Source organism: Aotus nancymaae, unplaced genomic scaffold (genome assembly GCF_030222135.1).
Source record: "Aotus nancymaae isolate 86718 unplaced genomic scaffold, 86718_ANA_hifiasm-v0.15.2.pri h1tg000012l, whole genome shotgun sequence".
Classification (NCBI taxonomy): domain Eukaryota; kingdom Metazoa; phylum Chordata; class Mammalia; order Primates; family Aotidae; genus Aotus; species Aotus nancymaae.
Window position 1 is genome coordinate 415,681 of NW_026988423.1, and position 17,601 is coordinate 433,281.

The 17,601-nt window shown below is 37.5% G+C and overlaps 1 protein-coding gene across 1 annotated transcript in view; it reads right to left on the minus strand.

Moving 5' to 3' along the window:
* Nucleotides 1-16,759, minus strand: part of SESN3 (sestrin 3) — a 69,718-nt gene extending 52,959 nt beyond the window's left edge. Inside the window, exon 1 of the mRNA XM_012454699.2 lies at nt 16,352-16,759. Within this exon, the coding sequence (XP_012310122.2) occupies nt 16,352-16,429 (78 nt within the window). The 5' untranslated portion in view covers nt 16,430-16,759. The remainder of the gene's footprint in view (nt 1-16,351) is intronic.
* Between the last annotated feature and the right edge of the window lie 842 nt (nt 16,760-17,601).

Genomic DNA, 17,601 nt, shown 5'->3' on the forward strand with positions numbered 1-17,601 from the left:
ACAATTCTATTTAAGGTATTATATTAGCCCTTTCCTCACAGAAGCAGGATAGAAAAATGGTCAATAGAAAAGCATGATTTACCATGGTTTAGAATTCAGTAACTACATATGCTTCTGGGGCAGCCCATTCATAAGGAAATTTGGAATTGGAGTGGGGGAATTTAATACAGCCCACTATTCACATAAGTAACACCAATACAGGTTAAATTTTAGTACTAACTTAGAGGCAATATGAGGAAATACCCATTACCTCAAAATTAGATGCAACCAAAGAACAAAATAAAATTGCTTATAGTTACTGTCCTAGACAGAACTGCAACTAACTGAAACAATCTTTGCTTTTCAAAGAGCAATCTTCTATTTATCTAGTCCATGTATAATACACATGCCATGGGTTTCTTTTGTTTTCACTTGCAGGCTTCCTGTCTCCAAATGGAGACTTTCTGACACTCACTCCATTTTTAATTGAAGAGTAAGTTACTATAGGTGAAAGAGATCATATATATATATTTAATATTGTCCAAGAGATTCAAAAGAATTTTTAAAAAAACAATGTATCAATCCCAAATCTGTCATCAGGACAAATGTTATCATTTCTTCTTTGATTAAAAAAATGTTTTCTTTACGAAAGCTTAAAATATCACTCTTACTTGAAATAAAAATCATCTAAGATGGAAAGACCTACCAGAGTCTACTAATGTTAGTGCCAAAACACTTATTTTTATGTAAGCAAGCACTTCCAAGAGATATTTCACTTGATTTCAGTCGTAAACAAGCTTTCAAAACCTGATTCCTTTTTCCCCTAAGCTAAAGTTCAGAATGTAGCACAATAAAATAAGACATATTTTTCTTTTCTTTGAGTCAAAGTATTGCTCAATCCTCCACACTGGAGGGCAGTGACTGCGATCTCAGCTCAATGCAACCTCCACCTCTAGGTTCAAGTGATTCTCCTGCCTCAGCCTCCCAAGTAGCTGGGACTACAGGTGCATACCACTGCGCCCAGCTAAATTTTGTATTTTTAGTAGAAATGGGGTTTCACCATGTTGACCAGGCTTGTCTTGCACTCCTGACCTCAGGTGATCCGCCGGCCTCAAGTCTCCCAAAGTGCTGGGATTACAGGCATGAGCCACTGCCCCTGGCCAGTAAGACCTATTTTTCTTACAGTTAGAGCATATTGTATCTGAAGGTCTCAAATCTATATTTTTCAAAGCAAGCAAAAGGAATCTTCCTGATTCTAGCACTGGTACTGCCAGTATCATCTATCTCAAACAACTGATAATAGATGTTGAACTAAAAACAGTTTTCATTTGTGAAAGCATTTGGTTAATAATACTAGACCGGTGGTTCTAAATTCTTAAGAGTATCAGAATCACCTGGAAGGCTTGTTACACTACAGATGGTTGAGTCCCATCCCGAGAATTTCAGAAGATTCAGCAGGTCTAGGGGTGGGGGTGGGGCAGTAATCTAACAAACTCCCATTTGATACTGACGCTGCTGGTTCTAGAACCACACTGCAAAACCACTGTCCTAGACATTCAACAAACTGATTCTCCTACGGAATTGTTATGCCTTGCTGGTAAATACTTAAACCTTTCTCAAAATCAACCATTTTAAATAAAACAATAGCTTCATTCTGGGAAAGGGGAGGTAGGAACAGTAAATTGTAGCAATTTGGGAAGGATATTAATTCAATGAAGACCAAGTTAAATTCTTAAAAATTGTTATCTAGTTTGGTGAACTGCTGAATTACAATGACATTCAGGAAAATAAACACCTGACATGTAGTAAATGGTCTGTGTCCCCTCTTAATTCAACTGGCCTTAACAAACAAATATCTATTATAAAATAATGAAGAGGAACTTAGTATTCGAATGTATATTTTTCCTAGAAATAACTGTAAACCAATTTTGTGTTACGTATGTTCTAAAAAAGGTATGTATCAAGTTTCTGTGAATTCGATCTAGCTTTTCTACTGACTTAAGTCTTCATTTTAGAAATCCTTTATCTTGATTGATATACAATAGACAGCACACTGCATTTTAGTTTCTAAGTGCTCTACACTTTCTGTCAAATAGTTCATGATCCATAAACACTACAATGTGTTAAGAAGACTATAAAGGTTATATAAAAAGAAATAGCCTTTTATAGTAATAATGAACTTTTTACAGTCATGTAATATATACCTATCCCTGAAAAGGCAAAGGACAGGTTAGGCATGCTACAGGACATATTACTTCATTTTTGTGACATCAGAATACTTTTAATGAATAACACAGTGGTTTATTAAATGCATAATTTACTAAATATACACTGTCACAATGAGTTCAAATTTTAGTTCGTTTTAGCATCTAAAACGAAAAATGAAATGCTGCAGCACATTGATGGCAGCATCCTAGGTAATTTCTTATTCAGTGCTTTTTAGAAATCCAATTGTTTCTATAAATATCTGTGTAACTCTAAATAGAGTTATCACTGAGGTACTTATTATCAGTTCTTCCCATTTTCCATTGTGACAAATATGTTCTCCACAATAGCTCTAATAAAAATCTAAAAATTAGTAAAAGAAGACAAAAATCACATAGATGTTAGCAATAATTAGTAAATGAGGAAAGATAAACAAAAAAACACAGATATCTTGGTAGTTAAAAAATTTAACATCAGGCCGAGTGTGGTGGCTCACATCTGTAATCCTAACACTTTGGGAGGCCGAGGCACCTGAGGTCAGGAGTTTGAGACAAGCGTGGCCAACATGGTGAAACCCTGTCTCTACTAAAAATACAAAAAATTAGCCAGGCGTGGTAGCAGGTGCCTGTTAATGCCAGATATTTGGGAAGCTGAGGCAGGGCAGTAGCTTGAACTCAGGAGGTGGAGATTGCAGTGAGCCGAGATCTCACCACTACACTCCAGCCAGGGCAACAGGAGCGAAACCACCGTCTCAAAAAAAAAAAAAAAAAAAACAGTTTAACATCAATTAAGAGTAAAACATTTTCTACCACTATATGCTTATACATCACGGGGAATTTTTTTAAAACCACATGCATTTAGATTAGTGATTACTTCACAAGATAAAATAAGAAAGATCACCCATTTCAATGCATGCATTTTGTGCATTTAATTTTCCCATATTTAATCATAAAACTACATAAAAATAACAAGTTCATCAAGGGACCGACTCCCTACCAAATCTAATTTGAAGGATACGCATACTTTATTAAAATGCTTAATTGTCGGCTGGACGCGGTGGCTCAAGCCAGTAATCCCAGCACTTTGGGAGGCCAAAGCGGGCAGATCACTTAAGGTGATCCAGTCCAGCCTGGACAACATGGTGAAACCCTGCCTCTACTAAAACTACAAAAATTAGCTGGGCATGGTGGTGGGCGCCTATAATCCTAGCTTCTTGGAAGGCTGAGGCAGGAGAATTGCTTGAACCTGGGAGACGGAGGTTGCAGTGAGATGAGATGGTGTCACTGCACTCTAGCCTGGGCAACAGGAGCAAGACTCCATCTTAAAAAAAAAAAAAAAAAAAAGCTTAATTTCAATTCTCATTTCAAAGGAAGAATTCTGACTAGGGCTTGAATCTTATACATTGCACTGGCTGTGTCAGGCTTGATCTGAGTATCATTAGCTCTCAACCATGGAAAGCATCATACACTGATGCTTTCACAAATGTGCATAATCAATAATGGTGCCACATTAATTACATTGATTAAATGATCAGTGTGCAATTTTAAAAGCTTATCCCCGTAAAAAGCATTCTGGGCCAGGCATGGTGGCTCATGCCTGTAATTCTAGCACTTTGGGAGGCCGAGGCGGGCAGATCACAAGGTCAGAAGATCGAGACCATCCTGGCCAACAGGGTGAAATCCTGTCTCTTCTAAAAATACAAAAGTTAGCTGAGCGTGGTGGCACATGGCTGTAATCTCAGCTACCTGAGAGGCTAAGGCAGGAGAATCACTTGAACCCGGGAGGCAGAGGTTGCGGTGAGCCGAGATTGTGCCACTGCACTCGATATTCTTCTGCCAGGCGCGGTGGCTCACACCTGTAATCCCAGCACTTTGGGAGGCTGAGGCGAGCGGATCACGAGATCAGGAGTTCAAGACCAGCCTGGCCAATATGGTAAAACCCTGTCTCTACTAAAAATACAAAAATTAGCTGGGCCTGGTGGCAGGTGCCTGTAGTCCCAGCTAGGAGGCTGAGACAGGAGAACTGCTTGAGCCCCAGGCGGCAGAGGTTGCAGTGAGCCAAGATCGTGCCACTGTACTCCAGCCTAGGCAACAGAGTGAGACTCTGTCTTAAAAAAAAAAAAAAAAAATTCTGAATCATTTGATTTTCCATTTTTTAATTACTGACATCTACCACTTCTGCTCATCAGAGGAAGGGTTTCTGCTGAATTACCTTCCTTTTACAACACTTCCCAATACCAACATTCACATGTTCCTGCATCAGGTACCACTTTTTTTTGTCCCCTCTGGAGTAAGTGTATGGTTCATTTATTACAAGACACATTTCTTGAGCACCACACTATATTAATGTTGGTTGGGAAGGTAGGTAGGAAATTAGGATTTTAACACAGTAAGATGATTAGTTCAAAGCTTTACAATTATTTACTATAGAAAAACTACTATGCTTATGTATATGGCCTGTAAGCCCAAAATATTATTACCCAGCCCATCACAGAAAGTTTACAAAATCCTCCTCTTGACTGTCTTGTCAAGTGAAAGGCATAACCTTGAAGATCTCTATGAGACCCAGACATATGTTGAAAGTTATCATGCTACATAGGTAAACACCCTGATGTTTTCATTCTAAGTTTGTTCACTGCCTAACAGGTGAAAGCACTTAATGTTTGCTAAATGAATAAATTAAGGATATTCATATAGTACTCAGTGATGTATAAATGTTAACAGGCTTAACGTTTCTTGCGAAAGAATCTGAAGGCCAGTAAAAGGTAATACCATTTGACATAGAATTCTGATAAGCACAAAATGTCAATCTGTATAATTTTATGAAGAAAGAAAACTTTCTACATTCCTATCTACCTAAACATATATTTACCCTCATTTTTAAGAGCACCAAATACTAAATAGGTTTCTTGTGTAAGCAAAATACTTACTAGTTTATGCAAATTTTGAGTGTTCAATAATGCACTTTGCCTAGAGAATATCAGAAACTAGAGTGTTAGTTATTTTTAATAGCTATGCAATATAAAACCTGATCTCATAAGATTATTAACTATATAGGTCATACTCTATTAAAACAATAAAACTACAATACAAATAGGTATTCCACATCCCTACTAAGGATTCACTAATTTCAAATAACATACAAAACAGTTTTAATAAAAGAATTTGAACAGTATATGGGATTTAGTGCTAAGGTATCTTACTTTAGCTTAAATGCCATTTATTTTTATTAAAGTTTTTTTCTTTAGTGGAGCACATTTGCTGGACTGACTCGTTTTACTTTACTAATTTACACCAAAAAATTAAGAAATACATATTAAATGTCTCATTTTATATCAAAGTGGAACTTTCTTCGTAGGTGAAGTATAATTTCTTTTTCATTTGTGTTAAAGACAAAAACAAGTAGTAACAAATATGCCACCCAACTTAAAATTCACCATGCTGGGCCCAAGCCTTGGTCAGTACCATGTGAACAAGGATAAGCCAGCTTGATAGTGGCCATCAGGTGTCCCAACATCTTGCTCATTACCCTACTTTATCTCTTTCTTCATTTCAACTTCTATCTAAATATTGGATGGAACTTCATTAACACAGGTTTTCTATTAGACACAGCAATCAACTGGCAAACACATCCTTGGAGTAAACATATTGAAAAATATTTTTTTGCCAAAATCATTACCTTTTTAATGTTGAGTAAACAAGTTAGGAAAGAGAGTCTCCAGTGAAGCAATTACTTGAATTTCAGGATGTATGTTCCTTTGGAAACAATATTATACCTAGTGGTTAGGTTTCTAGGCTAATTAGCAAACGCCTGAACATACCTATAATATTAATAGTACTCTGGAACTTAACCACGTATCTTACTGTGTTTCTATGGAAAACTTCAGAGTCAGAGTTCTAACTTAAAAATAAATAGCAGAACCACATCTGCCCATAAATCCCTCTCCTTAGCACAAACCTTTTGTAAGACTGGAAACTCTTCTAGAGATGTAGGTTTCTTTGCCTCCTTTTAACAAAATTTTGTCTCAACATATAATGAAAGCCAAAAGAGTGGTGGAAATGAGCATTCATGTTATTATTTACCTTCATAAATAATTGTTTAACTGAAAAAAAAATTACCAAAAGTGAGACTGTTTCTTAGAGGTTCAATTCAAGAGACACATACTTAAACTCAAAATGTTTCCAGATAATATCACTTGTCACAGACAATAGAGCAGTATTAAATGATTCAATGTTATTGAACTAATTAATGACTGGTTGGCAGGAGGAGGAGGGCAAAGTATACTGGTAAATTAGGGAAAAAAAATCCTGAGGTTAAGAAAGAATGGTCACATAATTGGGATTTATACAGATAAAAGAGATAATTATATAGGTTAAAACTGTTCATAAGAACTTTAATGTGTTTCTCAATTGATTTAACCTTATAAAATGATTTTTTGAATTTCTAATGTAAAAATAAGATAGAATACATATGAATTTGAAATCACTCCTATAAACTCTTGAATAATCAGGTCCTATTTTCATTCGTTTTACATTTTATAACAGCCTTTCACACAAAGAAAAACGTGAAATATAAGACAAGGCAGTGTTCATACCTGTATAACGAGCTAGGCTTTTGAGTTCGACCTGATTGCAAATCCTGAGTCTGTTACTTATTGGTATGATAACCTTTAAGAAGTTAATAAAGCTGTGTGAGCCCTAGTTTCTTTATCCAGGTTAATTGTGATGCTTGAATGTGATAACATATGTACAGCTTAAATGCTTAGCACAGACTATAGCATATAAACAGTATTCAGTAGAAGATATTGTCATTATAGATATTATAAAATGTGTTTTGAAAGTAAGAGTCACAATCGGGCCCGGTGGCTCATGCCTGTAATCACAGCACTTTGGGAGGCCAAGGTGGGCAGATTATTTGAGGTCAGAAGTTCACCCCAGCCTGGCCAACATGGTGAAACCCCGTCTCTACTAAAAATACAAAAAATTAGTCCGGTGTGGTGCCAGGCACCTGTAATCCCAGCTACTCAGAAGGCTGAGGCAGGAAAATCGCTTGAACCCGGGATGGGGAAGTTCCAGCAGAAATCCTGCCACTGCACTCCAGCCTGAGTGACAGAGCGAGATTCCATCTCAGAAAAAAGAAAGAAAGAGTCACAGTCTCAGATAATTACAATGATCTTCTACAAAACCCAACTTTAGTTACCCATGAGGTAAATGTGATTTTTCTAAATATTCAGTATATTGATAATTGAAAATATAAATTTCATTTCTTCAACTGACCAGTTCCATCTTTTCAGTATAGGAAGATGTAAAAATAAAATATGTATCTAGAAAGAACAACATATCCTTCCACTAAAAGTAGCTATTAATTAGCAGAGAATAAAAAGAAAATAAGTCTTACTAAAATACATAGTTTATACTTGTAAAGAAGTCTCTGGTGGTTCAAGAAATAATACGGCCCTAAATCTGCTATTTTTTTTTCGGTCATATCTATTCACATATAATATTTTCAATACATTCTTTGTAAAACATAAGGTTAAATGCCTATCATACCTTATTAGAAGTTTTGAGCAGTATAATGCCAGATATTTCAACCTGCCTAAATAGGAATAAAATGTCTCATAATATTCATATGTCTCTCAAGGGGCAGCCAATATACTGGCCTATAAAATAAATGACTCACTTCTGGGTGGATTTAAAAAGTAAAGGCTAGTTATGGGGTAGTCTGGGCTTATGAACAATTTTATTTTACACTCACTAAGGGAGTGCCTGGTGGCCAAGGGGATCACAGCTGGTTTAGGAGACTTTCAAAGTAAAGGGCTTGTGAGAAAGTAGAAGACTGAAAGGCTAAGCCAGAATTCTATAGACAAACTGGAATCCTAGGCTCACCTATAATCTTGGAAGTTTGAAAGTATATCTTTAACTACTCTAACGCAGCCATCACTTAAAAAATACTAGCAGATTCCAAGAGGTGGAGCATGTGTTCATTTAAAAGCAATGGCCACTTCACATTTTGGAGAAGGATCAGCAGCTAAGGCTGGTGTCTTGACCCTGTCTCTTGGTGGGATAGTCTTGCTCCCTATCACAATTTCCTTCAAAAGTGATATGACATTTAATTGAAACATTTTCATGGCCACAAGGATGATGAAATGCTTGAAAGCAAAAACAAAGAAACAAAGAAGTGTAAGCACCAACGCACTCAGTGTACTTTCTCAAATAATTTTTGCTATTGCACTTCTGAAAGTGTTTCTTACAGAGAAGAAAATAAAACCATAAAGAACAGACATGTTTTGGAAAATAAGAAAAGTTTTCTTATTATTTGTTATATTGTATTGCATATAATGTCAATATACTACTGATATTTTCAAGATAAATGTCTTTAAATCAAAATCCTATTTTGCTAATAAACTCTCGGTTAACTAGATCCAAAGTAAGAGGCAACCTAGTAGGAGAAAGGTTTATGTAATTGTTAATTATAATTCAATATGCTAAGTGCAATAAATGCAGTGCAATTGAATAGCATGGCAGTTTAGAGGATAGAGGGAGAAGGAAGAGAGTTGGAAGATTACAAAAGGCTCTTTGGAAATGTCATCAGACTTTTGAAGAACATCTTTGAAAGACAAATAGGAATTCTATATGGTAACTACAGGTTTAAATTATATGCAATATATATTTTTAAATAGTTTATATCACACAGGTTTAAGGTAACTGTTATAGGGATATATGACTCAACGTTTTGGCTTGGTAATGCATTTACTTTATATAGTGAATTCCCCTTCCTTCCCACCATCACTACTCCTATCACAGTGATGTCTAAGGGACAACTTAAATACAGGTAGTCACTTGTAGGTCTCACCAGAGCTAATCAGATAGAGTAAATAGACCCTTATGCTTATGCCTTCAAGACCACACTTTTGTGTATAGTGTATCAAACCCCGTCCACCCTGCCCTCTCAAACCCACCACACACACATACAATAGAAAGTCCACTATACCTTTGTGGATTTATTAAGGAACTCCCACATTCAGAGCTATCCCATCTCCTGTTTACTGTCTTAACGAAGCTTGTTATCAGGACCCTGCATTAATAGTTCCGTCTCTTCTCTCTGATTTTTTCTTACTCCTTCTGCTCCCACACTTCTCAGCTTTCAAGGCAACCAGGCTAACCTTGCTACTCAGGGTCGTTCCTTCCCCTGCAGCCAAGAACCAACCAATTAATTATAATCTTTGGATTTGACCCTTCTTCAGTTGTTGCACAGTACTAAAGTAGAATATTCCTTCAAAGTGAATGAACTCTGTTTTTTTCCCCTCCCTGGTTTCTATCAGATACAAAGATGCTCATGAAAATTAGGGAAAGACTATTTTCAGTTAGCCAGTTACTATGGTAGTAGAGAAGCTTCTAGGATGTCACTGAAAAGGTGGCAGGCAGCATCTGCAAGTGATAACACACACCAAACAGGGGTAACTGAGTTGGCCTTATCAATATTTTCTGTCAGTGGTATTAAGCTTTTTATTTTCCCCATAGAATTACATTTATATATAACCATATACTGGCATCAGTAGTAACTCTGGCTCAGCAGTTCATAAATGTCTTGGTTCTGGAACCCCTTCACACTCTTAAAAATTATTGAGGACCCCAAAGAGCCTTTGTTTATGTGTGGGTTAGAACTGCCATATTTATTGTATTAGAAATTAAACCTGAGAAAACTTTTAAATGTTTAATTCATTTACAATAGTAATAAAATCTATTACATGTTAACATAAATCACAGATTTTTATGAATATAATTGTATTTTGCAAAACAAAAAAAGTGAGGAGAGTGATATTTACATTTTTTTGCAAATCTTTTTAATGCCTATTTAATACAAGACAGCTGAACTTTCCCCATTCGATCTGTTGTGATATATTTTGATTGAACAATGTGAGAAAAATCCAACCTGTGTATATATACACAGCTATATAGTTGGAAAAAGAAGGTAAGTGTATTTTCTTTGATACCACACTAAAACTCAACAAGTATATCTTCTTAAAGGTTAACTGCAATGTGGTATCTGAAATCATATCCATGATCTCAACTGTTTATATCACATTAAAATCTATTTGTACATTTTAAAGTTTGAATAAATTTTACCCATACATGATTTTGATAAACATTTCCTCAAAAATGAGCAAAGTGATCCTGAAAACTAGAGGAAAACAACTGACAATATTCATTGCCAGTGATAAAAAGAATGGTCAGATCCAAAGATTACCTTGGCCATTACTCTCTTAATTGGCTGCTTTTGGCTGAAAAGGAAAGAAAGACCCCGATTAATAATGTTTTTCTGTGTTGGTCATTTGAAAAATATTGGTTCAATGAGTTATGTAGATTTTTCAAATAATGACAATTCTTTTATACATTATCAAAAATTACATTCACTAATATCGTACTTGATCTCAAGGGGACAGCTTTTAAAAACTGGTATGCTTTAAGGCTACTGGTGGCAGATGCATATTTTCAAAAATTCTAATTTTTCCTTGAAACCTTGAATTTTCTCACTGGCAGCAAATATTATCAATTAGTTTCCTTGAATTTTCAGGATCACATTACTCATTTATAAGATAATGTTTATCAAATACCTAGGTCTCAGTAACCAGTTTATCTGACAAGTGCTGTTTCAAGTAAAAATGGAGCTACATGAAAAAAGTGGCTAATTCAGCTTGCAACTAAAATAACTGCACAAGTTTTCCCCTTGAGCCAAACAGTTTGCTACGCAATGGATGCACTTTATATACTTGCCATTTTGTCATACAAGATATTAAAAAGATGGACACAAAAGGGTCAAGATTTAACAAAATTTAAATTTTTACTGCTTCTTCAAGGACTTTAAGTGATACTGAAATTTTTCCCACATTGTTGAATGTGCGGTGGTAAAGAATACAGTGGTAACTGTCTGGTGCCGCTATCCTGATTTACACTAAGGGCTAGCATAGTTTTACCCCCACTGCTTTTGCACTCAGTGAAGAAAGTAAATAAAGTCTTTGTATAATTATGAAAACAGTTTTGACCTCTCAGGCCTTCTGAAAGGGTTTTGGACCTACAGGGATCCAAGGACCACACTTTGAGAATTGCTGCTTTATCTTACTAAGCAATTAGCCAAACAACCGTTAGATAAAAGTAGCCAGCTTACTCTTCCACTCTTTCAGTTAATCTACAATAGTATGTCGAAGATTGGCTAACTTTCATATTTCCAACCAATATTACCTGGAGAATCCTAGGTACCTTTGGGTATTCCACAGATGCTGAAGCTGGGAGTAGGGATATTCCCTATTAGAGGACAATTAGAGTAGGGATATTCTAATTGCAGAGGACAATTAGAAACACCTTATTACAAAGGCAGTATTAAGAATTAAATGGATTCCTTTGTTTATCAGTTGTATGACAGAGACCAGGCCACTTAAATCTTCTCAGTTTGTGAGAATCAACTGAGATAATGTGAAAGTACCCCAAAAACTGTGAAGGTCAATATAAACTTAAGTTATTATAATCCAATTCTTTCAAATGAAGAAAATTAAAAAGATGAAGAGATAGGGAGAAAAGATTAAGAGATTTTTACTTCCATAACTCTTCTCTTAAACTAAAATAATTAAATTTTTTTTGCTTTACTAGATTTACCCCCACTTTTATTGAGCACAATTACCCTTAACTCTTAGTCTTTTCAAACTAAATACCAATCCCCCTTATCTGCTGATGTGTCAAGGAGGCAATTTAATTATTTGAGAATCAAAAGCCAATGCCTTGAATTACTATTTAAGTGCAGGGGTGGGAAAGGGGCCGGAAATACAGATAGAAACATGGAAATCAAAAATAAGTTTAGAGAAGTCATTCTGACTAAAAGCATAATTTTTACCTCTCAGTTACGGGCAATAATTAAACAGGACAGAAAAATGAGTATTAACCAAATTACTCAGTATGTATTGAAATATAGTCCCATAACACAGAAAGAACTAAGATATTCCGGGAAAATGGAAAAATATATAGACTTGTCCTTTTCTTTCTTATAGTCGTACTTCATGGTTTATAAAGTTCTTAACACACATCTCTCTCCAACTATACAGCAACCTGTAAGGCAAGTAAAAATTATCAACATTTTACAAAGAAAACGCTGCTTCGAAATCAAAACACCTGTCAAAGACCTAACTACAAGAACATTTATGGCTTCCAGTATCACTACATTAGTAGTTATGTTTTGTATTTATTAAATGGTGGGGAATTGGGGGAAGCAGCAGTACTCTTTTTACAAACTAAATCTTCTATTGAACCTGAACTATAAAGCATATAAATATACGAAGCAACTTTAATATTTTTGTAATAAAGTAACAACTATTACTAACTAAATTTTTGTTCTCACATGTCAACATTTAACTAAATAAATATGGAAGGAATTCTTTTGAAAAGGCCCTCATAATCAATGACGGTCTTTCACATTCATGACACAGTAACAAAAAAAATTCAAGTATCTGTACAAAGATAGCAGAACAAATTGTAATTCAAGACCTGCACAAGAATAATTTTGTAACAACAGATAATGGTGGTAGACACGAGTGTGTTAAAATTATGTACATATATATGGGGGTACCCATATTTTTAAATTACAGTTTTAAAATAAATTAAAACACACTTAAAATTTTAAGACAACTCCATCATTTTAAAACCCCAAAGAATCTTAAGAGTCTATTAGAAACAGTTTGAATACCATTGCATAAAGTTTTGTCATCAAGAATTTACTACTTGATCTCTGCTTAGAATACTTCAGATAATCAAGTTGAAAACTGCCTTTGACAATCAAAAATATGTAACACAAGAGAACAGATTAACCAAGGCATAATATAACTAGTGGTCCACAGACAGAGTGACTACAATCTATTGGCTAAATCATATAAAGTTGCTATTACTTAATTTTGACTATAAAAATAGGCTCATATGGTTCAATCTAGTATTTTTCATTTTGACAATATCCTTGTTTATAAAACCATCAAAAAGTTGTGAAAGTATATGATCATATAAGCAGTGAGAAGTATAATAACAATACAAAGATATAGCACTATAACTATCTTAACATTAAGAAAGTTTAAATGTTAGATCCTGTAAACATAGAGCACAAAACTATTCATTCAAGTAGCACTAACTGCTCAATACTCAAAAGTACATTGTAATATGCCACTTTTTTATTTACTGGAAGATGAGTGGACTGATAATTACCTCCCTTCCTTAATGTAGTTTGACATATCACTTTTCAAATTAAAGGATTATGTTCTTCTAGTTATCACTAGAATTTCCTCAAGTAAAATATTAAACTTAAAAACTCATTAACTTTACAAAATAAATAGGAGCATTTCCTCTTTTATTAAAAACTTTACGGAACTATCTCATAGACAATGGAGCAAGTTAGACTTAATAAGAGTTATAGATTTTAGGGTAGTTTTGATGGTTCATTTATTTCTGGATATGATTTACCTCTCCATTCTTTTTACTGACCTAAGGTTACCAAATTAGGTACTTTCAATATTTTAGTAAGTCTCTTTATTTTGGAGGACGCTAAATCAAAACTGTAAAGGGACTTCTAAGAATAAAGGTGATTCTCATAAAATACACAATTCAATATTCAGGCATTGTGTTAACCCAAATTATTTCATTTGAAGGTGAATTCTGTTCCTCTTGAAGTTCCCCCAAAATTCAACATACTGCAACAAATTAAGCCACTTAATTAGAGAAAAACACTTTCTGCTACATATAAAGGTGACACTTCTTCCATCATTATACAGAAACATAAAAGCAAAAGTAATTCACACTGGATCAGCATGAGTTTCATTCTTCCATTATGAATTACACTGAACAAACATTCAAAATGCTATGACTCACCTGGCTATACTACTGAATACTTTATTAAACAGAAAACAAGATAAATTCAAAGAACCACATTTTTATGAATTATAGACTTTTAACTTATTTTATCAACAAGACATGTCTTCATTAGAAATAAACTCTTCATTGCTATTTTAAGAATGATGAAACATTTAAAATGCTACATACCGATTCTCTTAAGAGCACTTAAAAATGGCACTCTTAAAAAGCTGCAAATGTTGCCAAGTCATGTTATAACTGGCTCAAAGAATCCTATTTCCATTAAGTTATTTCATGCCACTGCATGAATCAATATTAAATACCTTGGAGTTACTAAAAACTGGAATACTGGCAGAGATGTGCACAGCAATTATAAAATATGAAAATGTGAATACTCCTTTTCCACGTTTCTTTTAATAATGGCTGGAAATGAGGATGTTCTTTCTAGGTAAACAGAAATAGTTTATTAAAAGCTAAAGGAAAGATGTAATATCTTAAATGCCAGCAAAGTGTCATGGATCCATAGCCACAGCTCTCTCAAAAAAAAAGTGAAATACATTTTGAAGCCTAATAATACCTCCAAACATTTTATTAGCCTAACAAATTGCCAGAGGCATTTAAAAAATTTTATCCAAGTCAATTCAGTGCTCTTTTACCTTATTCAATTAAAAAACTTGCTCTCATTTTAACCAGGCTGCACTTGAATCAAACGTGTCTTAAACACACATTTTTTCATGTCAAAGACATAACATCAATTTTAAAATTAAGAAATAAAATTTTTTGAAAGCTAAGTTCAGATGACATCTGGCCCTGCAGTGAAAGAGTTAACATTCAACTAAGCTGATCTGCACTTCTGATCCATTACATTTCTCACAAGCTGCCCTACAATGAGCTGACCAAGTATCAACTGTAATTTGATCCTGGAGTTTATGGAAAAAAATAACTGCACATACTCAACATGCACATTTAATAAAAATCTGTTTCAAGAGAAACATATGCAATAAACACAATTTAAGGCATATTTAACTGTTCAATTAATGTCAAATCTGCAATCCCTTTGCTCTCAAATAAAATAGGAAGAAAAAAAAAAGCAGCAGCCCTACTGCAGGGAAAAGAGGCTTGAAAAACAACTTTGATTGGCACTTGGCCTGACCCACAGAGGAAGAAAAACAGTTTTTGGACAAAGAGCGCAAATATTTGAGCTTGCTTACTTATGTGCTTTTTTTCTTTCTTCCTTTAAAAAAAATGTAAAAAGAACAATCCCAAAGTGAAATGTATTTAGAGAAACTGACTAAAAACGATACCATATTCATCTCCGCTTTCAGTCCCGATGCATTTGCACAGCTCAGCAATTTTAATTCATTTGCAGTGAACAAACAGAAGCATCTCACCTAACGTTTCCACTTAATAAAATGTAAAAATAGAGTCTGAATACGAATAAACTATAATACTACTTTGGGGCAGCTGTGAAAATGTGATCAAAAACTCTAGGGACCTTTTTTTTCATTCCCTTCCCCATCCCTCTCGCCCTTCCCCACGAGGTGATTAAGCCAAGTAAGCTAAACAATACCGGAGTAAACTTTCTATCAGTCACTCTAGGTAGCGGCAATAAACTGAAATCAGGTGTGTCTGATTTTCTGGATCAACACAGGGGGAGGAGGGTGCTAAGAAGGAATAACCCACATCCACCTCAGTCTCCTCCTCCCCCAACCCCAGCCTCAGAAACTGGCCAGGTCGAATTGCATTTCCCATGGGCATAAAGTTCAAGATGCTTTACTGGTTCCTTTCGAGACTGAACTACAGGCACAGGACGACCATCCAAACAGTTAGAAAACGGGGGTGCTGGGCAAGGCAACCGAATAAACAAAAACACCACTTGCAAAGAGGGGCCCGGTTCCTCGGGATCCGACCCGGCTGCGCCGATTTCACACCGACCTCCATCAACAGCTCAACTGCACGGGGAGGAGGACCAAACTGGTCCGTCTCTCCCTCCGCCCAAGGAGCCGACCCGGCATAGCAAGGGAGGGAAACGGGCCGGAAAGGGGACCAAAGGCACCAAAGAAAAAGCAGGGAAGAAAAAATACTCCAACCCCTCCGGACTTGGATCCAAAGCAGCAGCAGTCCAACCCTCCCGCCCTCAACCCACGCCCCCTTTCTCAGTCCCGGCGCAGGGACGGTGCCTGGGGACCCCTCTGGGCCTCCCCCAGCGCGCGCCCGCGGCCGAGCTGCCCGAGCCCCGGCCGGCAGGAAGCGACCCTCGCCGGCAGGACCCAGAGCCGAGCCCGTACCTTCCGCAGCACTTTCCGGCAGTTGGTACAGAGCAGGTAGTTGGCGGCGGCCGACGGGCTGCTGCCGCCCCGGTTCATCGTGGCTGCGGGCTCCGAGGCGAGAGCGGGCGGAGGGCCGGGGCCGGGCTGTCACTGCGGCCGCTGCGGGGCCGGTCCGTCCCCCCGCCGCCAGCCGCTATTCCGCCTCAGCCTCCTCAGGGCGGGATGCCGGGAGGAGAGGCGACGGCCCGAGAGCGAGCGGCAGTGCCTGAGGCGACCCCCGCGGCAGCTGCCCCAGCGACGGCGGAGACGGCGGCGGCTGCACCTCACCGGCCCGTTGTTCCACCCGCCCCCATCCTCCAGACCCCCGCCCCCGCCAGGCTAGGACGAGCAGCCACCGCCGCCGCCGCCGCCGCAGCGCCTCAGTGCAGCCCCGCCTCCGCCGCCCCACCACCACCTTCACCACCTCCACGCTCCGGTACCGCCCCTCCCGCCAATCGGACAGCTCCGGCTCCGCCCCCAGGGCGCTAGCCCGCAGCCAATGAGCAACGAGAGCCGGACTGGGAATCGCGCCGGCCAATCGCAGGGGCCGAGGACGCCTTGAATCTCCGGGCAAGTTAAGTTTGTCTCCGAGGCTCCGAACTGCAGGGAGATGGCGGTTAGCTAAGTAGCAGGGTAGCAAGGAACAGTTTGCTCTCCTCTGCCAATAAGAGGACGAGGGAGTGTCATATGCAAATATACCGCCCTTCAAGCCCCACCCCAAGACAAGCCACGCCCCCTTCTCTAGGTCCCTGCAGAAATGGTGAGAATGAGATAAATAGTTGGGAGCTAGAGCTCGCTAGAGAGTCTAAGATTGAGCTAAATATTTCCTGATCTCTCGAGAAAGGGGGAGGGGGCGGGAGGATTAAATGTTCCTTCAGGGCAGTGGTTAGGCTTTCTCTCCACCAGAATCTAACTTTAGCTGTGAAAAAGACTGCAGTTATCCAGGGATCTCAAAGAACTTTATGCATCATTTATTGTGAACCTTGTTCTGCAAAGACCAGTTACTTGAGGCTTGGGAGGCGGATGGGGACTAAATGTCTGAGTTATATGTATATTTATGCAAGTAATCGAGTTTGAGGGGAGAAACACAAAACCTCTGCTTTAGCGGTTTCCTCCTCTATGTGTAGAAGCACCTTCTCGCAGTTATCTTAAGAGATGAAAGTTTCTTTACTTGTCCAGCACGAAAAGGCCAAAGGGTCTTGTTTTCTCGCCCAAAAGTCCTTCCTGAG